This window comes from Hypomesus transpacificus, chromosome 12, assembly GCF_021917145.1.
Source record: "Hypomesus transpacificus isolate Combined female chromosome 12, fHypTra1, whole genome shotgun sequence".
Classification (NCBI taxonomy): Eukaryota; Metazoa; Chordata; class Actinopteri; order Osmeriformes; family Osmeridae; genus Hypomesus; species Hypomesus transpacificus.
The window spans coordinates 1,799,851-1,819,613 of record NC_061071.1 but is presented as its reverse complement, the minus strand read 5'-3'; the positions used below and the strand labels follow the sequence as shown (position 1 = coordinate 1,819,613).

Below are 19,763 nucleotides of genomic sequence, written 5' to 3'. Positions count from 1 at the left end.
TTTTTATTTTTGTTGTTTTTGAGGGGGGGCGGGGTGTACATTTGGAAGCATTACTACTATGACAACCATGAACCTCCCTCAACAAGGTATACCTCAGTTTCACATCTGCTCTCGTTAACGCAAACAATCCACATGACTATTCAGATGATTTGGGGTTGGTATAGAGCTTGGTCAAGGGCTCTAAGTCATGGCAGGCCCACTCGCAGCAGTTCTGAAGACGTATGCCAAGAGAAATATGGCCATACATACACACCAGTGTTTCTGCCTTTTTATTGCTGATTTCTCCTTTTTAACTTTCTTTTCCTTTGTCTTTGCAACTTGGTTTTAGAATATTCTTTTTTTCTTTTCTTACACTGTTAGCCACCTTACCAGTGATATTATTTTAAAGTATTTATTTAAAAAGCACTTACCTATTATGATTTGCTGTGTCTACAGAGTAGTCGATCTAATGATGTGAGCATGCCTTTTTCAGTTATCTTTTTGGTATACGTATCCTCTTGTATGAGCTGTGACACGTGTACATTTAGCTACGCTTCGATCCATACGGTCACATGGTAAGACATCTGTAATCTGTTCCGGGTGGTTTCACTTGGCCTGTGCAAGGTCTGTTGTGATGTCTCTTGAGATGCACCTCAGGAAGCTTTAATCTATCCAATGGCCTCTCCTCTGCTTTCCAGACGGGAGGGGCTCTCTCTCTCCCTCTCTCTCCCTCTCTCTCCCTCTCTCTCTCTCTCTCTCTCTCTCTCTCCCTCTCTCCCTCTCTCTCTCTCTCTCTCTCTCTCTCTCACACTCATGCCAAGTGCCATTCCTATGCCACATTACTGCAATGGATACTGGGCGACAGGACTTTCAAAAGTTCTCGTGGGGTTTATTTGTGAATGTGTTCCATTATAGGCTTGAGCGGCTCAGCTTTTCATCTGAGTAGCATTGACACTGGTGCGGTCACGTTTGAAATCTCTCCTCACACTTTGTCTTTTAACAGATACCACAACAATGTTCAGGGATCCAACAATACTATGCTTTTCTAAGTTACAGTAGTTTGAACCTGTATATGCAACACGTGCAGGTGCAGTGTGTATACTTCAGCATTGCTGCAGGTGCAAAATTGTCACCAATCTGTAGCATTTTTCTTAAAACATTGACCTTGTCATGATCTTAGGGGAAGGGAGGGCAGGTGCCAATTCAAATAATACACAACGATTCCTTTACCTCACTGGATGGCAGTGCGAGGCAAGATCTTAGGAATGTGTTAGGAAGAAGTGCTTATCGGGCGAGATGAGATGGCGGATGGAAGGTAATGAGAATAACCATGCATATTGGAACACTAGCTCACAGCAATAGCACATAAAGGCATTGTTGGTAGGTCATCAATCTCAAGTAATTACAAATGAATAATGAGGCATCAGGCGGGCCTCTAAAGTCTCTCAGATCCTTTCCTGGAGGTTTTGAGCAGGTGGTGAGGGAAGGTGACATCAAAAGGCTTTTGAGATTCCAAAAATACTCTTTTCAGAGAATAAACGTAGCCATGCGACTCGTTCTTTGACAATGTTTCAGTTTCCTGCAGATTTTTTTTCTCCCTACAGCTTCTTAAACATCCTGGTTTCACAACGTCAATCTCTGTACAGGCATTCTACACCCCATGACTTCGACATGGGCCTTTTATTCTGAGTTGATTTATACATTGAAACTGGAACTAAACATTTTACACGTTCAGTTTAAATGGTAATAATGCACATTATGTAAATAAATATCAATGTTGTTTTTAGATTGTGAAGAGCATGGGGTTGTTTCTATCCTTTTATCACAAGATATTACACATGTATTATTCCATACGTTTTTTGCTGTTTATTTTATATATAAATATGTATTTTGAAATTGTATTAATTTGTCATCATGGCCCAAACCAAGTCACTTTTTCCTTCCCCGGATAAGGCTCTCTTCCTTTCCAAACTGGTCTGATGAAGCCTCCTCACATGGCAACCTTGAATGAACAGATTTTTACCTCAGACATCCAAGCTCTGGCCCAGATGCTACAGCATTGATACCTTTGGTACACTATTCCAGCAGGGCAGCATGGATGTATCCCTGGGATTTGACCAGCAGTGTTTTTTCTGTAAACGCATTACCTCTAAAACAAGTCCAAACGCTCAAATACGTTTGTTTGGACTCTCAGTATCTGCCGATAGTCAGTGCATATTAGGCACGATTGACTGTACATTTACCCAGTGGACTTGCCAATTTAATTGCTTTGTGAGAATTTCACCAAGTGTTTCAGTGGCCTGGTTAGAAGTGATTGTGAAATATTGTACAGAGAAATAGTATGCTATTCCCCTTGAAATAAAGTATAGTGACTGCTCTACATGGTGTCTTGGTTCGGGAATCTTTCCAGTGACATGCTATTAGGTCCACACTATGGTGCAATCCCCATTTCAATACAAATGTACAGCTCAACACAAACGTATACTTCAAAATGATTGGTTTACTGAAACTGCAAATGTTTTAGAATACAAATGAGTTGACAATGTCTATTACCAAAGCTTCCGTTTTGATATTTGAAAGAAAAGCAGCATGAAGTGTCTCCAGTGTAGCTCAATACTCCCCCTGCAGGTGCAAGAAAAGCAGGCTTCTGGAACATTTCTGATCGTTTTGATGACTTAGCAGTGACTTGGAAGTGCTCTTTCAGCTTGGTCCTTATCCTTCTGGTGGAGTGGGAACTGTCCAGAAACAAACCATCAACCAAACGCAGACATTGCCCACTGTTTCACATCAGTGGGGCATTGTGGGTATTTCTGCAAGGCCTCCATTATTTGGCTGTGGTCCAGCATGAGCTTCATGAGTTGGTACTCTCTCTGGACCTTAGCTGTAGACCCATCCATGGGCTGGATGAGTTCTAGCTGTTGCAAGTGCTCAAATGCCTGAAAGAGATGAAGTGTTTTACAAGGACATCCAAAGATACCATCTTTTAACTGTAAATGTATGAATTAAGGTTTGATTTTGGATTTGTTTTTGTTTTACTGTCTATCAATACTAGTTGTACTAAGCGATCGCTCATAAGCACCTTTAGTACGACTGGCTTGTCAAAATTATGAATGGAATGGGATTTCCTCTGCAGAAATTTCTTGAACTCTAAAAGAAAGGGAATAGTCGAAAGTATTAGCGTTGGCCGGAGAAATTTCAAACTGTAGTTAGAAGAACTTGATTGATTACCATTGTGAACCATTTGAAAGTTGAAGGGCTCTCCGTCATAGATGTCATTTAGGTGTTTCATTGCAATTATCAGACAAAGTTCAAGAATGGACAGACCTGAGAAAGAGGCAAAGTATTGAGTTTCCTTAAACAACTGGATGGGACTTGTGTCTTCATTGTCGGGAGATGAGCGGAAATCTCATCCACCCTGAAGTGTGACATTCATTGAGACAGGAGCAACTGAGCTTTAATACATAGGAGGTTTGGTAAATCTGCCCTCAGACACATTTGGGCTTTACCATGGAGAATGTTGGCTTTGGAGTCGACCGTGCACACTCTGCTGGCCTCCAGGATATCTGTGGCTGTGATGGTGGGTTTTGATACAGTCACACGGCTCAACGTAAGCATCTGCACAGAACAACCCAGAACATGCATTACTCTTTGTCAAGGTGAGAATGAATTGATGTTTATGTGATGACAAATGAAACACTACGTGTCCTTACCAGTAACATATGCAGAGAACGGAAGTCTTTGCTGGAGTTGAAATGTCTTTGTAGAACATCCACAACCAATTTGTCTTCACACAGTGTCTGGGGGAGAGACAAAAATCCCATCTCTTCAATTACATATATTTTTTTTCTTCCCCACAGCATAATTTACCACAATCTATTTGCAACCGTACCCCCCCTCCCCTCCAACCTTGATGCTGGCGTTCCAGTCCTGAGCAAAGCGGGGGTCAGGGAAGTCCTGGGGAAGGCTTAGCTGGGTGCACACAGCCTCCAGGTACCCCGTGAAGCTCAGCCTGCTGAGCAGGTGGATCTGCCTGTGGGAAAACCTGGACTTGACCCGCTTCTCCAGCAGCTCCAGCACGTCCTGGAAGACCGAGACGCAAACAAGGGTGGTGGAGACATGAACATGGGTGTTGAGCACCTGCGTAGCAATTTCTAAGACTATTAGACTACTATCTTGCCCAAATCAAGATGAAGGAACATTGGTGGAGGTGTTTATGATAGTGAAGAGGTAGCTGGAGGGTGGGGGGGGACATACCAGCCGGCAGGTGAGTCCAACCACAGCAATGGGGGCCTGGGCAGACTGGGAGACGTCCAGGAGGTTGTAGAGAAGGGTCTGGTTCTTATGGTGAGCAAACAAGTCAAATTCATCCAGAATGAAGAGGGCAGGACGGCTGCTGCTACGATCACCTGGACATTAGAGAGAAGTAACACTAGAAGGTCCACAACAAACAGCACAGCCACATTACAAAACGGTGTCATTGACAAAAAATACACCTCTTAAACTGGTGTTTCCAGTAGTACCCTTGTACAAATAAGCCAAATACATTCTGAAAAGGTACCTTTCTTTAATGCCTGAAGCAGGAAGGCCAGGTTCTCTGCAAAACTGCCCTAAATAAATAAAAGACAATGTTGCCCAGGGAGAATCACCCAGGTCAAACACAGGCTGTGCTGGACTTCAGAGCACGGGTCACTCACAACCATAACATTCTGATTCTCTATGGGTGGTTGTGTCCACTTACAAACACTTTGTCCCCGACCACATTTTCCAGGTGAAGCTGGCGTGTTATTTCTTTGAGGGCTATTCTGTCATCAGTCTGTAGGAGGCCTGCACAGACAGGAGGAAGCTGTTAATATGGTATGCTGGACAGCCGGTGCAGAGTCCTATGTCAGAGGTTTTGATTGCCTACCATTCAGATGAACCTGTAAGACATTCTTCTTCACTTCGTTCACCTCCAGCAACTCACTCAAGACACAATTCAGGAGCTGAGAAGGGGGTCAGAGGAGGAGCATATTTATTTGTGTTATTAATAAAATGTTAATGGTATTGTGCTTGCAGACGATTTCTCTGGATCTGAACAATGATTGATGGCACAGCCAAGTGAAGCTAATGTGGACAAGAAGGCAGCCTGTGCTGAATATATGGAAACACTGTAGTACCATTGTTTTCCCTGCTCCTCTTGGTCCAACGATGATGACAGAGTTGCTCTCCCCATGGACCGCAGTCCTCTTAAGAAGCTCCAGAAGATGTCTTAAAGATGTGGACAATGCAATTACACACTGTCCACATCAACTGTTGATCCATCATTAAGTTGCCACCTGTCCAGCACTGTGTGGCCAGGGACCAGTAGCCAAGAAAGATTTCAGAGATTCAAATCTACAGCTCTGGATTAGGGGTAAGAGACTGGCAGGCTTACTTGTGTTGAGATTCCATTCCCTGTGGCTCGTTGGGAAGTTTGAAATGACAGAATCGCTCTCTTAACAGCCGCTGAACCTGAAAATAGACAATACCGGCTTAGCAAACCTTTTGAATACGTATGCGCTGATGATTAGGAAACTGCCATAGCCTAAAAACATACAAACCTGTGAGATGCATTCTCCAACTGTTAGGTGCAATTCCTTTACCTTTCGTTTACTCATTCCACCAGCCTAGAAAACATGGTCAGTTATCACAACAGTAGTGTCACGCAACTTAAAATGTGATAATAGCTCCATGTGATAATAGCAGCAGCAAGGTTAAGGGTTAGTTTAATGTGTCAATTCTTTAGATACAGTAACTACATTGCACGCGTTAGCAAGCTAGCTATCTGGTTAAACCACGAATAGGCTACAGCAGCTCAGCCAAAAGCAAGACAGGCCCGCTTTAACATTTCCAGTTAAGCATTCTTTATCAAATGGTGGTCTTAGTTCATAAATGATAAATGACCCAGCCTAATGCAGGCAAAACAAGAGTTTGTCTTTTAACCTAGATATCACTTCGCTGTGCTGTCGTCTTCGCGGGAAGTCAAACTCAAAACAATCCAAGATCCGTCTGAAACGAGGTCTCCAACTCTAACCAATTTCCGGGTAAAGTGCTAAGACGATGTATGAAAACATTAAATATTCAACGTAGGTTATGTGGAGCACCTGGTAGTTTGTGTGCGTGTAGGTGTGTTTAATTGTAGTTTTATTTTATGTAAAGTATTTTGACATTTAGATACAATTGCAACTAGGATGTGCACCTGGCCATGATAATAGTTGAGGGTGACTACTACAATATTTATTTGTATTAAAAGAGGAGTTGTCAGTTCAATAAGTGAGAGGTTACGTCCTCTGTGTGTGTACGTGATACAGTTAAACAGTGGTGGTGGTCGTGATAAACATATTGTCACCACACATTCTTATTCGTTCACGTCAAATTGATAATTTAGTAATTTATTTACTATTAACAAATACTTTCGACTTGTGTACTGTCTTTGAGTAAAGTACACACTTCGTGCAGATCTTGACTTTGCTACATGTTCTTGGTTTATCTTCCACTCCTCTGCAGCGCAAGCGCGTTGTGCCACTCCATCTTCACATCCCAAACCTAGGAGAACCAGAGACAGTTGTCGATAGGTAACGTTGGGCTTTTTATTTTTATTTTTAAAGAGACAGAAGCTCACAGCAGCTTGTTGAAACCCACTCTATTAGCACGTACATCAATTAACAAATTCGTTTGATATTGGAAGAATTGTGAAAGTAATGTTTATACTTTACTTTGGAATAGATTAGCTAGCATAAGCCTTAGGTTCTTTAGCCCTTCGCTTTGCAACGCAGCGCTGCTAGCTAGCTCAACACGATTGCTGGCTAGCCAGCTACTGTAGAAGCTCTGCTAGCCTAGTTCTTTGGATCGGACTCAGATAGGGATACTTTGTAAGAACATACTCAAGCAACCCAACACTTACTCACACGAAAATATTGTTCGACCTATAATGTCTGGATGTAATCGTAGTGTTTCTACCGTGGAATTAAGTTGAAAGTATGTGCCTGTCAACAACAGTAGGGTTTGTGTTGGCTAGTTAGTTAGCTAGTTACTCTGCTAACGTAAGTGCACTTGCTATTTTGCTACAAAGCTTGGCTGCTTTAGTTGACTGTAATTCATTTCCTACTAGCTAGCCTAAGATACAAAGCAATGCGATCTGGCAGTATAGACAGGCACTCGGACAGAAAGCCTTTACGATTACGAAGCCAAAAGGCCCGCTTGTTAGGCTAGTCGCTAATTATCTTGGAACCGTGCTATCTGAAATTTCAGTCGCATTAGCTTGTGGCCTCGGCAAGTTAGCAAACGTCAACTGTGTTAGCGAGCTAGCATAGCTCTAGCTACATTGTTTTGGTTCGTTAGCGTGCTATCTAGACAGTTGGCTATATAGTTAGTTAACTTTGTAGTTTGCTACCCAGCTGGATATCTTTTTCCAAGGCTGCAAAATAAAAAAGCTGCGCAGTAGCTGAAATTGAAATGCAACTTGAAATAAAGCTATATTACATGGCGTTTATCCGTGTATTTTCACTTTGTCAGTAAGGTGGTTTTGAGAAAGTCACAGTGTTTCCCCCCCTGAGCAATTGCAAATGACCAGTAATGTACATTTGGTTCGATACCAAAACACGAATATTCTCATCACAGAAGTGAAGCCTGCCATTTCTGCATTGGACACAACACGGAGACTGCATTCACAATAGTCAACTGTTAGCTCTAAATGTATAGAACTGTTATATAGGGCTAAACATTGTTATGACCCTTATTGGTGCGTTGAGTTGGCAACGCACTCAAACTCATATCTGTCAGACTGCCTACTCAATTGTCCCATTGCAGCATTTCAAAAATATATATATATATAAAGTAAGACAATGTTTTCTGTTGGAAAACTAACCTGAACCCCCTAGGCTTGTGCAATGACTCCACACATGTTCTGTGTCATTCTACATGAAGCTAAGAAGCTAAATGTTCTGTATGTTATGACTTTTTGTGTCCACTGAGTACCTATGTTTGTGGTCACTGCTGTAATTGTGAAAATTGTACTTAATGAGTAAAGCCCTTCAGTTCGTCTTTGTCACAGCACGCAATTGAGTATAATTATCATACAGCGTAATTGTAGCGGAAGGCTGCGGTCAGCATTAAGCGGAATGGTCATAATACCTGGACTCCAGATACATCTTGTGTGATTGAGATCTCCTGTCCATGTAGACTCTAGACGGACAGTTATGAGTCAGCACTGGGGCAGGGATTAGCCAGGGCATGACACTGCAGCCCTCTCACATTCAAGGCCAGCCTATGGCAGCTGCATGGCATCAAAAACAAGAGCCCTGGTCTATTGTTTGTAGCTAAGCAGAGCATTGATTCAATTGAATGCAACCTTTAATGTATTGTAAACTGTAGCTAAAACCGCTTAATGGGGATCACATCTCACTTCAATCCTTTCTGTCTTATTTTTCACGAATGCTTTTTTACTTCTACTCAGGAACCATGGGAATACCACAACACTAAGATGTCATCTCTCGTGGGGTGTGGAGTCACTGAAGGAAAACTACTTTTGTCGTCAAATTGATGTTCGTAAAAGGAGAGAGAATCTGAATCTCTGAAACCGATGGACATGTGTCTGGCCAGTTATGGGCCATCACAGTGTTTTTTCCCCATGATTCACTCCAGCTCTCACCTATGTTGCTGCGTGGTCTTCCTGAATCGGAATCGGAGTCGGTGTCTATGGCCCTGAATGGAAGATAGAGTTATGGAACTCTTATTGCCATTTAGTAGGGTGGCCATGAAGGACCTTAAAGGGTAAAATTAGCAGGGAGCTTGCCTCACCCCTGATCCAGCCCGTACCGCCAAGCATCAAACTGTGCAAGGGAAGTTGCAGCACACAGGCCTCCCCATTGGAAGACAACGATGACATGTGTTGTGAAGACAATGGCTGACGTGTAATATCCTCTGAGGTGTTGTGTGCAAAACCAGAGCAATGAATGGAGGAAAGGATCGTGAGGGAGGGGGGTTGCAAGGCCAGACTGCCCCTGTCCAGGTCCCCATCGGCTGGCAGCGCAAGGTGGATCCCAGTGGGGTCCACTACATAAGGTAAGACCCTCAACCACCTTTTTTACGGTGACATAAATAGGTGAACGCCATAACCTGATGTCTTTTGCGGTCCGCCTTGCGGCAGTCATTTGATTTTCATCTTGTTCCCCTGTAACCTGCAGCCCTAGTGGATCTGTGCTGTCGAGCCAAGAGCAGGTCAAAACCTACCTGCTCACAGATGGGACCTGTAAGTGTGGCCTGGAGTGCCCACTTCTCCTTCCCAGGGTAAGGCTTCTTTCACCAGCTGGGGGTTTCTGTCAGTTGGAGCTTGAATGGAGTCCAAATGCAGCCAAAGATTAAGGGTGACTTTAGAGCACAGTGAGGGGCTTCATTATTGGTAAGCTGGTGACCGGATGCACATGCGTTTTGGGGGAAGGCCTTGTTGCACTGTTAGTTGGTGGAAAGTTACTTTGGGTGGAAGGCTGTTTATGTGGTATCCAGATGCGTCCAGTTTATTTCTCTTCTAAGGAGGAGGTCGAAAGTTTACTTCATGATTATTCAAGGTTGAAGTCCAAATGTCAATGTTCAAATGCAAACGTAGAATGGAATGTTTACGTTTGTTTCTCTCTCTATATACATCTATCTCTCTCTCTCTTTGTCCTCAGGTGTTTAACTTCGATCCCGGAGCTGCGGTCCAACAGAGGACAGCGGAGGATGTGAGGGCAGATGAAGATGTCACCAAACTCTGCATCCACAAGAGAAAGCTTCTGGCTGTAGCAACGCTACACAAGAGTATGGAGACACACCCGTCTCTGACCCTGACCAGCCCTGGGGGAGGTACAAGTATGTACCACATTATCCACCTCTTTAATCGGGACGGCTATTTGATGCCCCCCCCCCCCCCCTCCCATTACAAATATCCTGGCTATGTTATTGTAAGAAATCGAAGAACCATCATATTTATGTTCCCAGTTTTAAACACAGTTTTCTTATCTGCTTTACAGATTCAACAGCAATGGCCTCCACACATTCCACAACACAGCGAGCAATAAGGAACAGGCCCCAAGAGGCGCTGCCCAACTCTGGGGTTCCTGACTGCAAGAACCCTTTCAAAATGATGATGGTGGCGGGCCAGCAACGGCACTACCCACAAGAGATGAGCGGCTCCCAGCAGCATCAGGATCTCTACCCTGGATACCCCAGGCAGCAAGTCCCCAAATCTCCGTACCGCCTGGGCTACGGGGCCATGCTGACTCCACCCTCCTCCAGCTCTCAGCTGTTTGGGGAAGGCTCTCTCTCTCCCAGGACAGACTCTCTGGGCAGCCCAGATAGGTATCCTCGGAACAACCCCTGTGGCTTCCTTGGAGGCCACAGCCCCGGCCCCGGCTCCATCCACGGCAGTAGCAGGACCCGCCTCTCCCCACCTACCATGCTGCTTCACGGCTCTCCTGCAGCCCAGCCATCCTTCGCTATGGCAGGGAGGACTAGCACGCCCCTCTCTCCCACTGCCACCGCCAAAAGCCCAGTCATGAACAAACCCCGAGGGAACTTCCCTCCAAGTCTGGATATGCCACGTATGCCGTTTCACCACAAAACACAGCCAGCCCCTCACCCTGGGCCCCCGCCAGCGATACCTCCTTCCTGCGCCCTCCAGAAAAAGCAGATGACCTCTGAAAAAGACCCTTTAGGCATCTTGGACCCCATCCCCAGTAAGTCCATTGGTCAGAGCTCCACAAACTCCAACACCTCCAACTTCCAACCTAGTATCCACTCTCAGGTACCAATGATGAATGTAAACATCCCCCCTGCCATTGTCCCTTTGCCCAGCAACCTACCTTTACCCACAGTCAAGCTTGGGCCGATGGGCCACTCTCAACGGACTCACCAGACCACTGCCTCCATGTCCCCTTCCCCTGTCACCTCCCCAGTGCACATGGCAGGGCCGCCTCTGGGCAGGATAGAGGCTTCACCCCACCGCTCGCGGTCCTCCTCCACCTCCTCCGACCACGGCAACTTCGTCATGCCCTCGGGGCCCCAGGCTCCGGGCGGTAGCATAAAGGTTCCTCCTCGCTCCCCCAGGTCTGCCATGGGCTCCCCCCGCCCTGCCATGCCCTCCAGCCCCTCAGCCAAACCCGACGCCCTCCACCAGTACAAAGACACGCCCAGCCAGCTTCTGTCTGGGATGAGTAACACCATCAGCACCCAGCACAACCCCATGTACCCCCCCACCTCGGGCACCAGTGCCCCCCAGAAGGGCCACCCAGGCCTGCTGGGGATGCCTCTCAACCAGATACTGAATCAGCAGAATGCTGCCTCCTTCCCAGCGAGCAGCTTACTGTCAGCAGCAGCCAAAGCACAGCTAGCAAATCAAAACAAACTGAGTGGCAACAGTGGTGGAGGTGCTGGCCTGGGGGGCGCAGATGGCCTGGGGAGTGGGGGTGGGAACACGGGCGGTAACAGCAGCAGTGGTCATCCGGGCCCTTTGGGCGCCATTAGGAGTGCGGAGGGCCACAGCTCTTTAAACCCCATGCTGCCCCCCAACTCCACGATGCTGCTGACCATGTCTGAGGGCCAGAGCGGAAGGGCCGCTCTTCGGGACAAGCTCATGGCCCAGCAGAGAGACCCTCTCCGCAAGCGCAAGCAGGCTAACAGTACCCCTAACCACGACAGCATGGTCTATAACATGCTCAACAAGCCTGCCATGGGAGGGCCCATGCCCAACGGCCCGGCAGAACAGCTGAGGAAGGCGGCCCGGCTCGGGGGGCTACCGCCCAACACTTCCATGGCCCAGCTGCTCCAGTCTATGAGCTGCCAGGGTTCCCACATGGCTGGGAACCACCGGCCAGGGCCGGCCGGCCCAGGTCAGATGCACTACAGCGATGGGCACATGGCTCCAGCAGTTTCGCAGCAAAGTTTCCTCTCCCAGCAGAGACTCCTCAGCCAGGGGGATGGATTGCACTGCCAGACCATGGACCTAGGAGGCCACAGCCAGTTCCCAGGGATGATGAGCCAGATGCAGGCTGCATCGCTGGGGAACTGTGGCCCTCTGGGGCCTGGTGGGCCCGGAGGCCCAGACGGCTTGGCTCTGGGGCAGGCTAACATCAACCCACCACCCTTGTCCCACCCAAGCCATCACCCCCAGCAGCAGACCCTCCTCCACAGCAGCCTGGGTCATACCAACCAGTCGGCTATGGCTGTCAACAGCAACGATAGGAGCTGTGGCCAGCCTTTCTCTAATCCAGGTAAGGGCCACTGAGAAGGGTGTTCTGTTCACAGTAGCCTCACAATCTCTCTCAGTGTCAGATTCAACCCATTTATGTGGGTGAATCAAATAGTTTCACACTGGATTGGGGCTAAGTCTTCTGTGGGGTAGTTAGTTGGCAGTGCTTGGGGAAGAATATAATTTTTCTTAAGGTTTCCCAATGCTTTGCGTGGAGAAGGAGATGCTGCCCGTTCACATTTTGAGACCAGGCTTAAGAACACATCGACGGTTAGCCAGTGCTGTCTTTGTTTTGTTAATGCACCAGCTCCGTTTCAGATCAACACGAAAATAGGATCTGCCTCCCTCGTTAAGAAAGGAAAGGGGGGGGGGGGGGAAACACAGCCCAGATATACTAAAAAGCTTTTCTGAGCTAGTTGGTAGCTATAGTAACGGTGGGTCGTGAATGGAGCCGGGAAAGCAGCCTTTGAAGGGTCTTAGGCCCTACGTGTCTGTGGTTTGACATAACTGAATAGACTTTGTTAGACTTAGTTTTTTTTCTCTCCCTCTTTCTGCCAGCAGTGTTGAATGTGACTGTATTTGGCTCGTGTAGTCTGTACATCTCAGTTTCGTAGACTAAACGCCATTGAAAATATGTGGTAAGCTATTCCTACAGAGGTGCTGCGAAGTTCAGTCTTCACTGTGCGTCGTTGGTCCAGGCTTCATGTCTTTGGTGGAGACATGGTTCCATTTCCCTCATGCCAATGCTAGGATAGATCCACCGTCTCAAAAGGTGTACTTTCATAAACAGCGAGGTACACCTACAATCAGTAGTGGAGCTAAACCATGGCTATATCGCTCTGAAAATGGACTATTATCTGCCCAGCTTGGTCACATGTTTCCCTTAGCTCATGCCCACAGCCCCTCCCTCCCTCTGTCCCCTGCATCACACCACCAGCCAGCCAGTCCAGCATCAGGCCCCGGCTCTGACCTCCTCCCCTGGCCTGTTAAATAATGTCCCTCTAACCCCCAGCCTCCGGGCTGCTGCCCGAAAGCCTCAGACAGCACCACCAATCATCACGCGGTTACCATAGTAACTTCCTCGGCAACCGCCATCGCTATATCATAGCGGGTGGTCGCAGTGGCTGATCCCCGGCTGCTGGCCGTACAGGAAACGAGTGAGTGAGAGAGAGAGAGAGAGAGAGAGAGAGAGAGAGAGAGAGAGAGAGAGAGAGAGAGAGAGAGAGAGAGAGAGAGAGAGAGAGAGAGAGAGAGAGGAAGAGATGAAGAGGAGGAGAGAGAGCTTAGCACGCAGCTGCCCAGCTAGTTCTCTAACTCTGCAGCACTGCACCAGCTGCCCCAGTCACCTCCCAGCTAGTGTGGCCGGCCACAGGCCATATCCCACACATACACCACACACACACACACACACGTTTCCCCTCTCTCCATCTCTCCCCTTTCTCTCTCCTCCGCCATTCTCCACACATTCTCCACGGTGTAGACAAAACTGGTGAAAAAAATAAAATAACGGATATTCTGACAACGTCTTATTATGTCACCATAAAACAGGTAGTACATTGACATTCAAACATTGTGTTTGATGACATGTTCACTTTCCCTCTCAAACAGGTGACCCGACGTCCCTCAACTGCGGTATGCGCAGCCCCCGGCTGGTCAGCCTGCAGCTCCACCACGGTGGGGGGGGTGGTGGTGGTGGTGGCCAGGTGTACCAGCACCACAGCCAGGCCCAGCACCAGTCCCTCCACCACCAGAGCCTGCAGGGCCACCCCAGGTTCCAGGGCTCCCAGGTCTACTCTGAAGTCCTCTACCCAGACTGCAGCTCCTCCTCCAACTCCATGGCTTGTCTCTACCAAAACTACCAGGTCTGTACCACAGCTATCGATTTTGCTGTTTAACTTGACCACGATAAGCTCGAATTTGCTGTTTCATTTGACTCGACAAGTGCAATTTAGCTGTTCGATTTGACCCAACAGACTTGATGCTCAATGTTTGTTTCAGGTGTGTTTACCTGACAATGTCCCTGTCCCCCAAACTCAAATGAACTCCCAGGCAGGGATGGCGTCCCTTCCCGAGCCGCAGGGCATGCTCTCCCACCCGCAGTTTGGTGAGGCGCGGGGGGAGCGGCCAGGCCCAGGCGAGGGGCTGCCCCCGGGGGGGGCGGCCTCTGACAGGCTACCGGCAGCCGGTGGCGAGTCGGTGGACGCCATTTACAGAGCGGTGGTGGACGCCGCCAGCAAGGGCATGCACGTGGTGATCACCACCACGGTGAGCGGCACCACAAACACCAGCCCCGTGCCCGCCCTCAGCGCCATGAGTGCCTTCACTGCCTCCATAGGGGATCCGCTCAGCCTCCCCGGCGCGGCCATCCACAGCCACAGGGGCCGCCAGGAGGCCGAGGCAGCCCTGAGCCAGCAGCACAGAGCCAGGCAGGCCAGGCCAAGCCTGCCCCAGAACAACCCCGAGCAGGGCAAGAGCACCGGCGAAGGGCCAGACGCCCACGGCTACTTCCGGTCCCCGGGCTGCGGCACCCCCAGAGGACAGTGGGAGGGCGAGGCTCACTCGGGCCTGGACGGCCACGGCGCCCCCTGGGGGGGGGAGGAGTTCCTGGAGTGCTCCACCCAGGTGAGGAGCAGCCCCTGCGTGGAGCGGCCGGCTGAGGGCTCCCAAGACCACGGCCCCCCCCTTCTGGAGGACGGCTTCCGCTTCAACGCCTGCGGCAGGACGCCCACCCTCAACTACAAGGAGCGCCTGGAGCAGATGGTGGAGCGCTGCGCCCACGCCAACGGCGGGGCCCAGTTCTCCGTGAGAAGCTACGCAGACAGCCTGGGGCCCCACAGGCAGGAGCTGACGGGGGACGACCAGTCTCCCAGCTCCTCCACCAGCCTGGAGGGCCCCCTGGCCAAGGAGTACGGCCACTACAACGGCCACTTCAACGGCTGCGCGCCCAGCCCCTCCGACACCAAGAGCCTGAGCAGCGAGGAGGACCTGCGCCACCCGGACTCGCCCTCGTCCGAGCTGCTCCAGTACCGGCCCAGGAGCTTCAACATGAGGGACCTGGTGTGGGGCGGCTTCCCCTCCTGGCCCGGCAAGCTGGCCGGGGAGGAACAGGTGCACAACACCAGCTTGCAGCTCCGAGACCAGGGCAAGGTGAGCTGGAATCTAGTGAGGAGAATCACTTTGCTGTGTCTGTGAAAATGGGGTGCGGTTTGAAATGTTGTATTTGATTTGTTTGCACTCAGCAGGGACTGATATGAGATCTGACATTTCCTTTTTAGCGTCTGGCTAGTGAAGGCAGAAGAAACACTAGAACGGTGTGATGATGTTGAGACTGACGTTCTGCTCTTGCTTGTTTCGCCCAGGTGGAGCCTGAGAAACTGAAGACACTAACTCATGACCTGGAGGCACTTGAAAGAGCCACGAAACGGAACAGAAAGTAAGCTGCCATCAAACATATAGTACATATACATTTAGTCATTTAGCAGATGCTCTTATCCAGAGCAACTTATAGGAAGTGCAGGGACATTCTCCTGCCTTACCCAAGGACACAACGTAATTTTGCACGGCCGGGAATCAAACCAACAACCTTCTGATTCATAGCCCGACTCCCTAACCACTCAGCCATCTGACCCCCGTCAAATCCTTGGTGTTTTCTTCTCCTTCCCTGACATCCAGCTCTTATAAAGAAAGGCATCAGCATACAGAAACAGGATACTCTTGTGTGTATGCTGTGGTTAAAAACAAAATTACAAAAATGTAATCCCCTCAATAGTCCCCATCCAGACCAGCTCCAGTCTGGTGGCTAGGGTGAGGTGAATAGCACTGGCCGCAGGCTCACCTGGCCTGTGCTGTGTGTGACTACACAGCAGCTGCCCTGCCAAGCCCACCATTAGCCCACCCCCCCACCCCTAGCTCGAAAAGTTAACCACAGTCACTGCTGGAGATTAAAAACCAGCGCTTGTTCATCCTCTTTCCCTCACCTTAGGAACCCTCAATTCCTCCTAGAACTCTCCATCTCCTCCTCTCGTCTACATGGAGGAAGTTGTGGATTTGTTAATAGAATTCTAAGCCTATAGAATTCTTCCAGCTAGAATTTTCGCATTAGAACAGAGGGCTGAAAAGTGTCCGATGAGATGCGTGTCGTTGTTTGTTGTAACATTGCTTCGTTTATTTCGACCAGAGTTGGGAAGTTGAATAATCACTTAGAAGCTGCTATACACGAGGCCATGAGTGAGCTGGACAAGATGTCGGGCACGGTGAGAATGTTTCTCTCTCTCTCTCCCCACCTCTCTCGTGCTCTCTCTCTCTCTTCCTTTACTCTCCTTTTCCCAACCCTTTTATCCTCCGTCCCCCTCCTGCTCTTCTCCCTCTCTCTCTCTCTCTGTCTATCTCTCTCTCTCTTTAGATATATTTTCTGTGTGTGCAATTCCCCACCGGCTAAGCTGAGCAGAGACAGCCCTAGGGCCTGTCTTTGTGTCAGCAGGGAGATGCCAGTCAGAAGGTTACATAAACACGCCGCAGCACCCCTCAAACTCTGCCCTGCCGGCTCACATCTCTTATCAGTCCACATCTGACAGGGAGGCCTGGCTCTGGTCCCCCTCTTTGTGAGATAGCATTAGCATGAGAGTATTTACTGTTACTATTAGCATTTAGCATGTTTTCTCAAGCTACGTTAAATGCATGCTAAAGGAAATGTGTGGTACACGTTATGGATTATGACCTAATAGTAGCAATCCTCTGTTAACAGGTTCATCAGTTACCTTCAAGAGATAAGCAGGTGAAGCTGCCCAAGCCCAAGAGAAGAAAGATCTCCAGATAACATTGAATGCGTGGTTCTAAGAACTATACTCAGCCTTGGAACAACGTTCACCAAGCCTTGTGCCGTTTGAACCCTACCAGGTGCTACAATATGGATAGTGGTACATTCTTGTTCCATTTATTCCCTGACTGACTTTGAAGGTGCTGGAAAAGCCAATCACAAATACAGTTTAGAAACTGTAAGCAACGGTTGCATTTTGTCTACAGCTCGCTGAATAACTATTTTTTGTTAGAATAAGATATTAAACAAAATGACAAAAAAAAATCTTACATTTAAGAAAATAGACAGTCCAAATATTTCTGATACATTTTCAATATGTATATAGATAATGTGGAAGTTTCATGATATTAAGAAAGTTTGTAAATATTGTACAATAATGTCATGTACAAGCGTACTTAATGCAAATTTTATCTTTTATTGTACAAAACAAAGCAGAGGTGTACCAATGTCTTGGTTTTTATTCGGTACACAGTCACTGAGACTGAATGCATAGGGTAAAGCTTTTATACAATTTCGATTATACCTGCTGTTTTTGTATCAAACAGCAGGTGAACAGGCATGATGTTACCCCTTGAAAAATGACAGCCACTCAACACAAGTAAGCGTTCGTTTATGTTCAAACAGAATGAACCTTACCAGCCGAACGCGTGTCTGTGCTTCTAACTCAACTCACCCAACTGCAGGCTACATTGGAGTCGAAGACCATTCAGCTGTTGCAATATGATTTTGTGGTCATCCTTCTTATGATTTTCAATTATTATTATCATTGTCTTGCCAGTTCTCCTGAAGATAGAGTAACCATCCTGAAGAGTACTGTACAATATAGTATGCGACCTAAGCCTAGATTGTGAAAAAAAACACTAACTGCCTATGTTTTCAGAAATGGTGAAATAATTTCTCAATTGGAGGCCTTAAATGTTTTTTATTTTTGTTTGTTTAATGTTATAACTTATTCATGTACAGTATTTCATATTTATTTGTAAGCTTTACAATATGCTAGATGGCAATAATACTACCAAGAGTTAAAAGCTCCAGCCTTATGTGTGTCTGCGTTTTTTACACGGGAATAATCTTTGTACAATGTTCTGTTAGCAGTTAACATCAATATTCCTTTATTTAAAAGTCTGCTTTTTTAACACATGACCTTGTTTTTACAGATCTGCGAGCTAATTGTTGCAACAGAAGATTGCTAAAATGTCCAGAACTGGTCCAGAACTGCTTATTGGATCCTTGCAGGAAGTGTAGTATTTAAATAGAGTATTGATTCCTTGCCTGGACAAGCAAGTCCAGTCCATGACAGTCCAAGAATGCAGACAGACGTCAGCTTCAGAAACTGTATGGTTAATTATGACAATATTATAACACTATTTCAGACAGTTAGTTAGGATAGTTAAGACATCTGTGGATTTGTTGAAATTAACGATTGTGCGTCATGAAGAAATTCTTACCTGCCCCTAGAGACCTTGGCTTTCAGTGTTCTGTCAGTGTTAAGTGGGAGCAAAGATAAAAATACGACATGAGGTTATCACAAAACGGCAGTGGAATAGAGGTTGTACATGATTGTGCAATCAGTCCAGCTACTGTAATATTTGTTTTTCTATAGTTACAGAGTATTTCAATTCACTACACACTTGTCAAGTGCAATACAAAGTAGACAAGGTTTTACGCATTTCAGAGGGTTTCCATTCAATGGGCTCGTTCACAGTTGTTTTGGTGCAGAATACGCTTTCTTACATTGTTTTATCAAACTACTGTAACTTCAAGCAAGAAGCATTTCCGACTTTTTTGTTTTCAAGATGATGGGGGATGTCTGCAGTCAAGAGAACACGTGCTCTTTTGGTAAAGTCCATTCTGACCTTGTAAAGACACCAAGATCCAGTAGCGTCCTCTTTGTTAAACTGATTGTTTTGTTTGTTTTTCTCAGTTGAAAGTATTCTTGACCACGCAGGTCAGCAACAAAACATGTTTTTTTCCTTCAAAAGATCAAATATAGTCTTCATTTTATTTTCACTGAGATTGTGCGTGTGAGTATGTGCAGTTAGTTTTCTTTTGGATATGCCAGTGAGGTTATTGTTTTACCTTGTGTTCCATTACCTTTGCTTGCTCTTTGAACTTTTACAAACATTTTGTTGTCAGGGTTGTTTTCAACTTGTAATTAAGTATATATTTTCTCACTAATATATACTTTACAAAAATAGACTTTGTGAAGTATGATGTGCACTTGATCTCACTTGTTGCGTTGGTGTGTGTTAGTAATAGTTTATTGGAGTCCATAATTTCTAATTGTTTGGATTTTTATGATTTGTGTAACCAGATGTTTTTGTAAATATTGTGAACATTACAGGTCATGCAGTGATGTAACATTTGAACAATGTTGCACAGATGTTTAAGATATTAAAAACTGGTCACTCTTACTTGAAAACTTGATGTCAAATTGGCTTTTTTTTGACAGCTTAGAACATTTTCTTAGCTGATTTGTGTTTTTCCTTTATTAATTCAATGCTCACCTCTAGTGGTGAAGTCAAAAATCACAAGAAACAAGTCTCACACTGATGCTATGTTTTGACACATTTTCCCAGTAGTCCTACAAAATCAGCAGATTACAATTTGTGCTGAGCTATAAACGTATGGTTTCATGTGTAGGCTACATATTTATCCTATTTATTTATTTTTGTTATGTTGTGTTCCACAAATGGACAGACTGGAAGAGCTCTTGCTCCTCAAGGC

The 19,763-nt window shown here is 46.8% G+C and overlaps 2 protein-coding genes across 5 annotated transcripts; one reads left to right on the top strand and one right to left on the bottom strand.

The window, feature by feature from the left end:
* Positions 1-12: 12 nt before the first annotated feature.
* On the bottom strand, positions 13-6,034 carry orc4 (origin recognition complex, subunit 4). The gene is made up of 14 exons (XM_047031300.1): positions 5,941-6,034; positions 5,559-5,624; positions 5,393-5,469; positions 5,136-5,226; positions 4,886-4,961; positions 4,718-4,803; positions 4,538-4,586; positions 4,234-4,385; positions 3,886-4,059; positions 3,690-3,776; positions 3,486-3,594; positions 3,208-3,303; positions 3,059-3,126; positions 13-2,915 (listed from the first exon to the last, which is right to left on the bottom strand). The coding sequence occupies exons 2-14, from the start codon at positions 5,613-5,615 to the stop codon at positions 2,733-2,735; spliced, it is 1,305 nt and encodes a 434-aa protein (XP_046887256.1). The 5' UTR covers positions 5,616-5,624; positions 5,941-6,034; the 3' UTR covers positions 13-2,732.
* A 456-nt stretch (positions 6,035-6,490) lies between these two features.
* LOC124474587 (methyl-CpG-binding domain protein 5-like) lies at positions 6,491-19,458 on the top strand. Of its 4 annotated transcripts, XR_006956844.1 has the most exons (11): positions 6,491-6,572; positions 8,453-9,060; positions 9,183-9,285; positions 9,666-9,843; positions 10,005-12,242; positions 13,829-14,082; positions 14,219-15,367; positions 15,580-15,653; positions 16,398-16,473; positions 16,965-17,634; positions 18,194-19,458. XR_006956844.1 is itself a non-coding variant. In XM_047030893.1 (10 exons), exons 2-10 carry the CDS (start codon positions 8,948-8,950, stop codon positions 17,034-17,036), a joined length of 4,206 nt encoding a protein of 1,401 aa, XP_046886849.1. In that variant the 5' UTR covers positions 6,491-6,572; positions 8,453-8,947; the 3' UTR covers positions 17,037-19,458. The 4 variants fall into 4 exon arrangements, 3 of the variants coding, with proteins under 3 accessions (XP_046886849.1, XP_046886848.1, XP_046886850.1); XM_047030893.1 differs by having other exon boundaries at positions 14,270-15,367; positions 16,965-19,458; XM_047030892.1 differs by having other exon boundaries at positions 16,965-19,458.
* The last annotated feature ends 305 nt before the right edge of the window (positions 19,459-19,763 follow it).

Bases quoted from the DNA above. Each gene is read 5' to 3' on its own strand.
- orc4 (XM_047031300.1), bottom strand. From the start codon at position 5,615: ATGAGTAAACGAAAGGTAAAGGAATTGCACCTAACAGTTGGAGAATGC. The intron at 4,804-4,885 runs GTAGGCAATCAA...CTGTCTGTGCAG, and splicing joins CTTACAGGTTCATCTGAATG to GCCTCCTACAGACTGATGAC. The intron at 3,777-3,885 runs GTTGGAGGGGAG...TCTCTCCCCCAG, and splicing joins ACTGGAACGCCAGCATCAAG to ACACTGTGTGAAGACAAATT.
- LOC124474587 (XM_047030892.1), top strand. From the start codon at position 8,948: ATGAATGGAGGAAAGGATCGTGAGGGAGGGGGGTTGCAAGGCCAGACT. The intron at 9,061-9,182 runs GTAAGACCCTCA...TGTAACCTGCAG, and splicing joins AGTGGGGTCCACTACATAAG to CCCTAGTGGATCTGTGCTGT. The intron at 16,474-16,964 runs GTGAGAATGTTT...CTCTGTTAACAG, and splicing joins TGGACAAGATGTCGGGCACG to GTTCATCAGTTACCTTCAAG.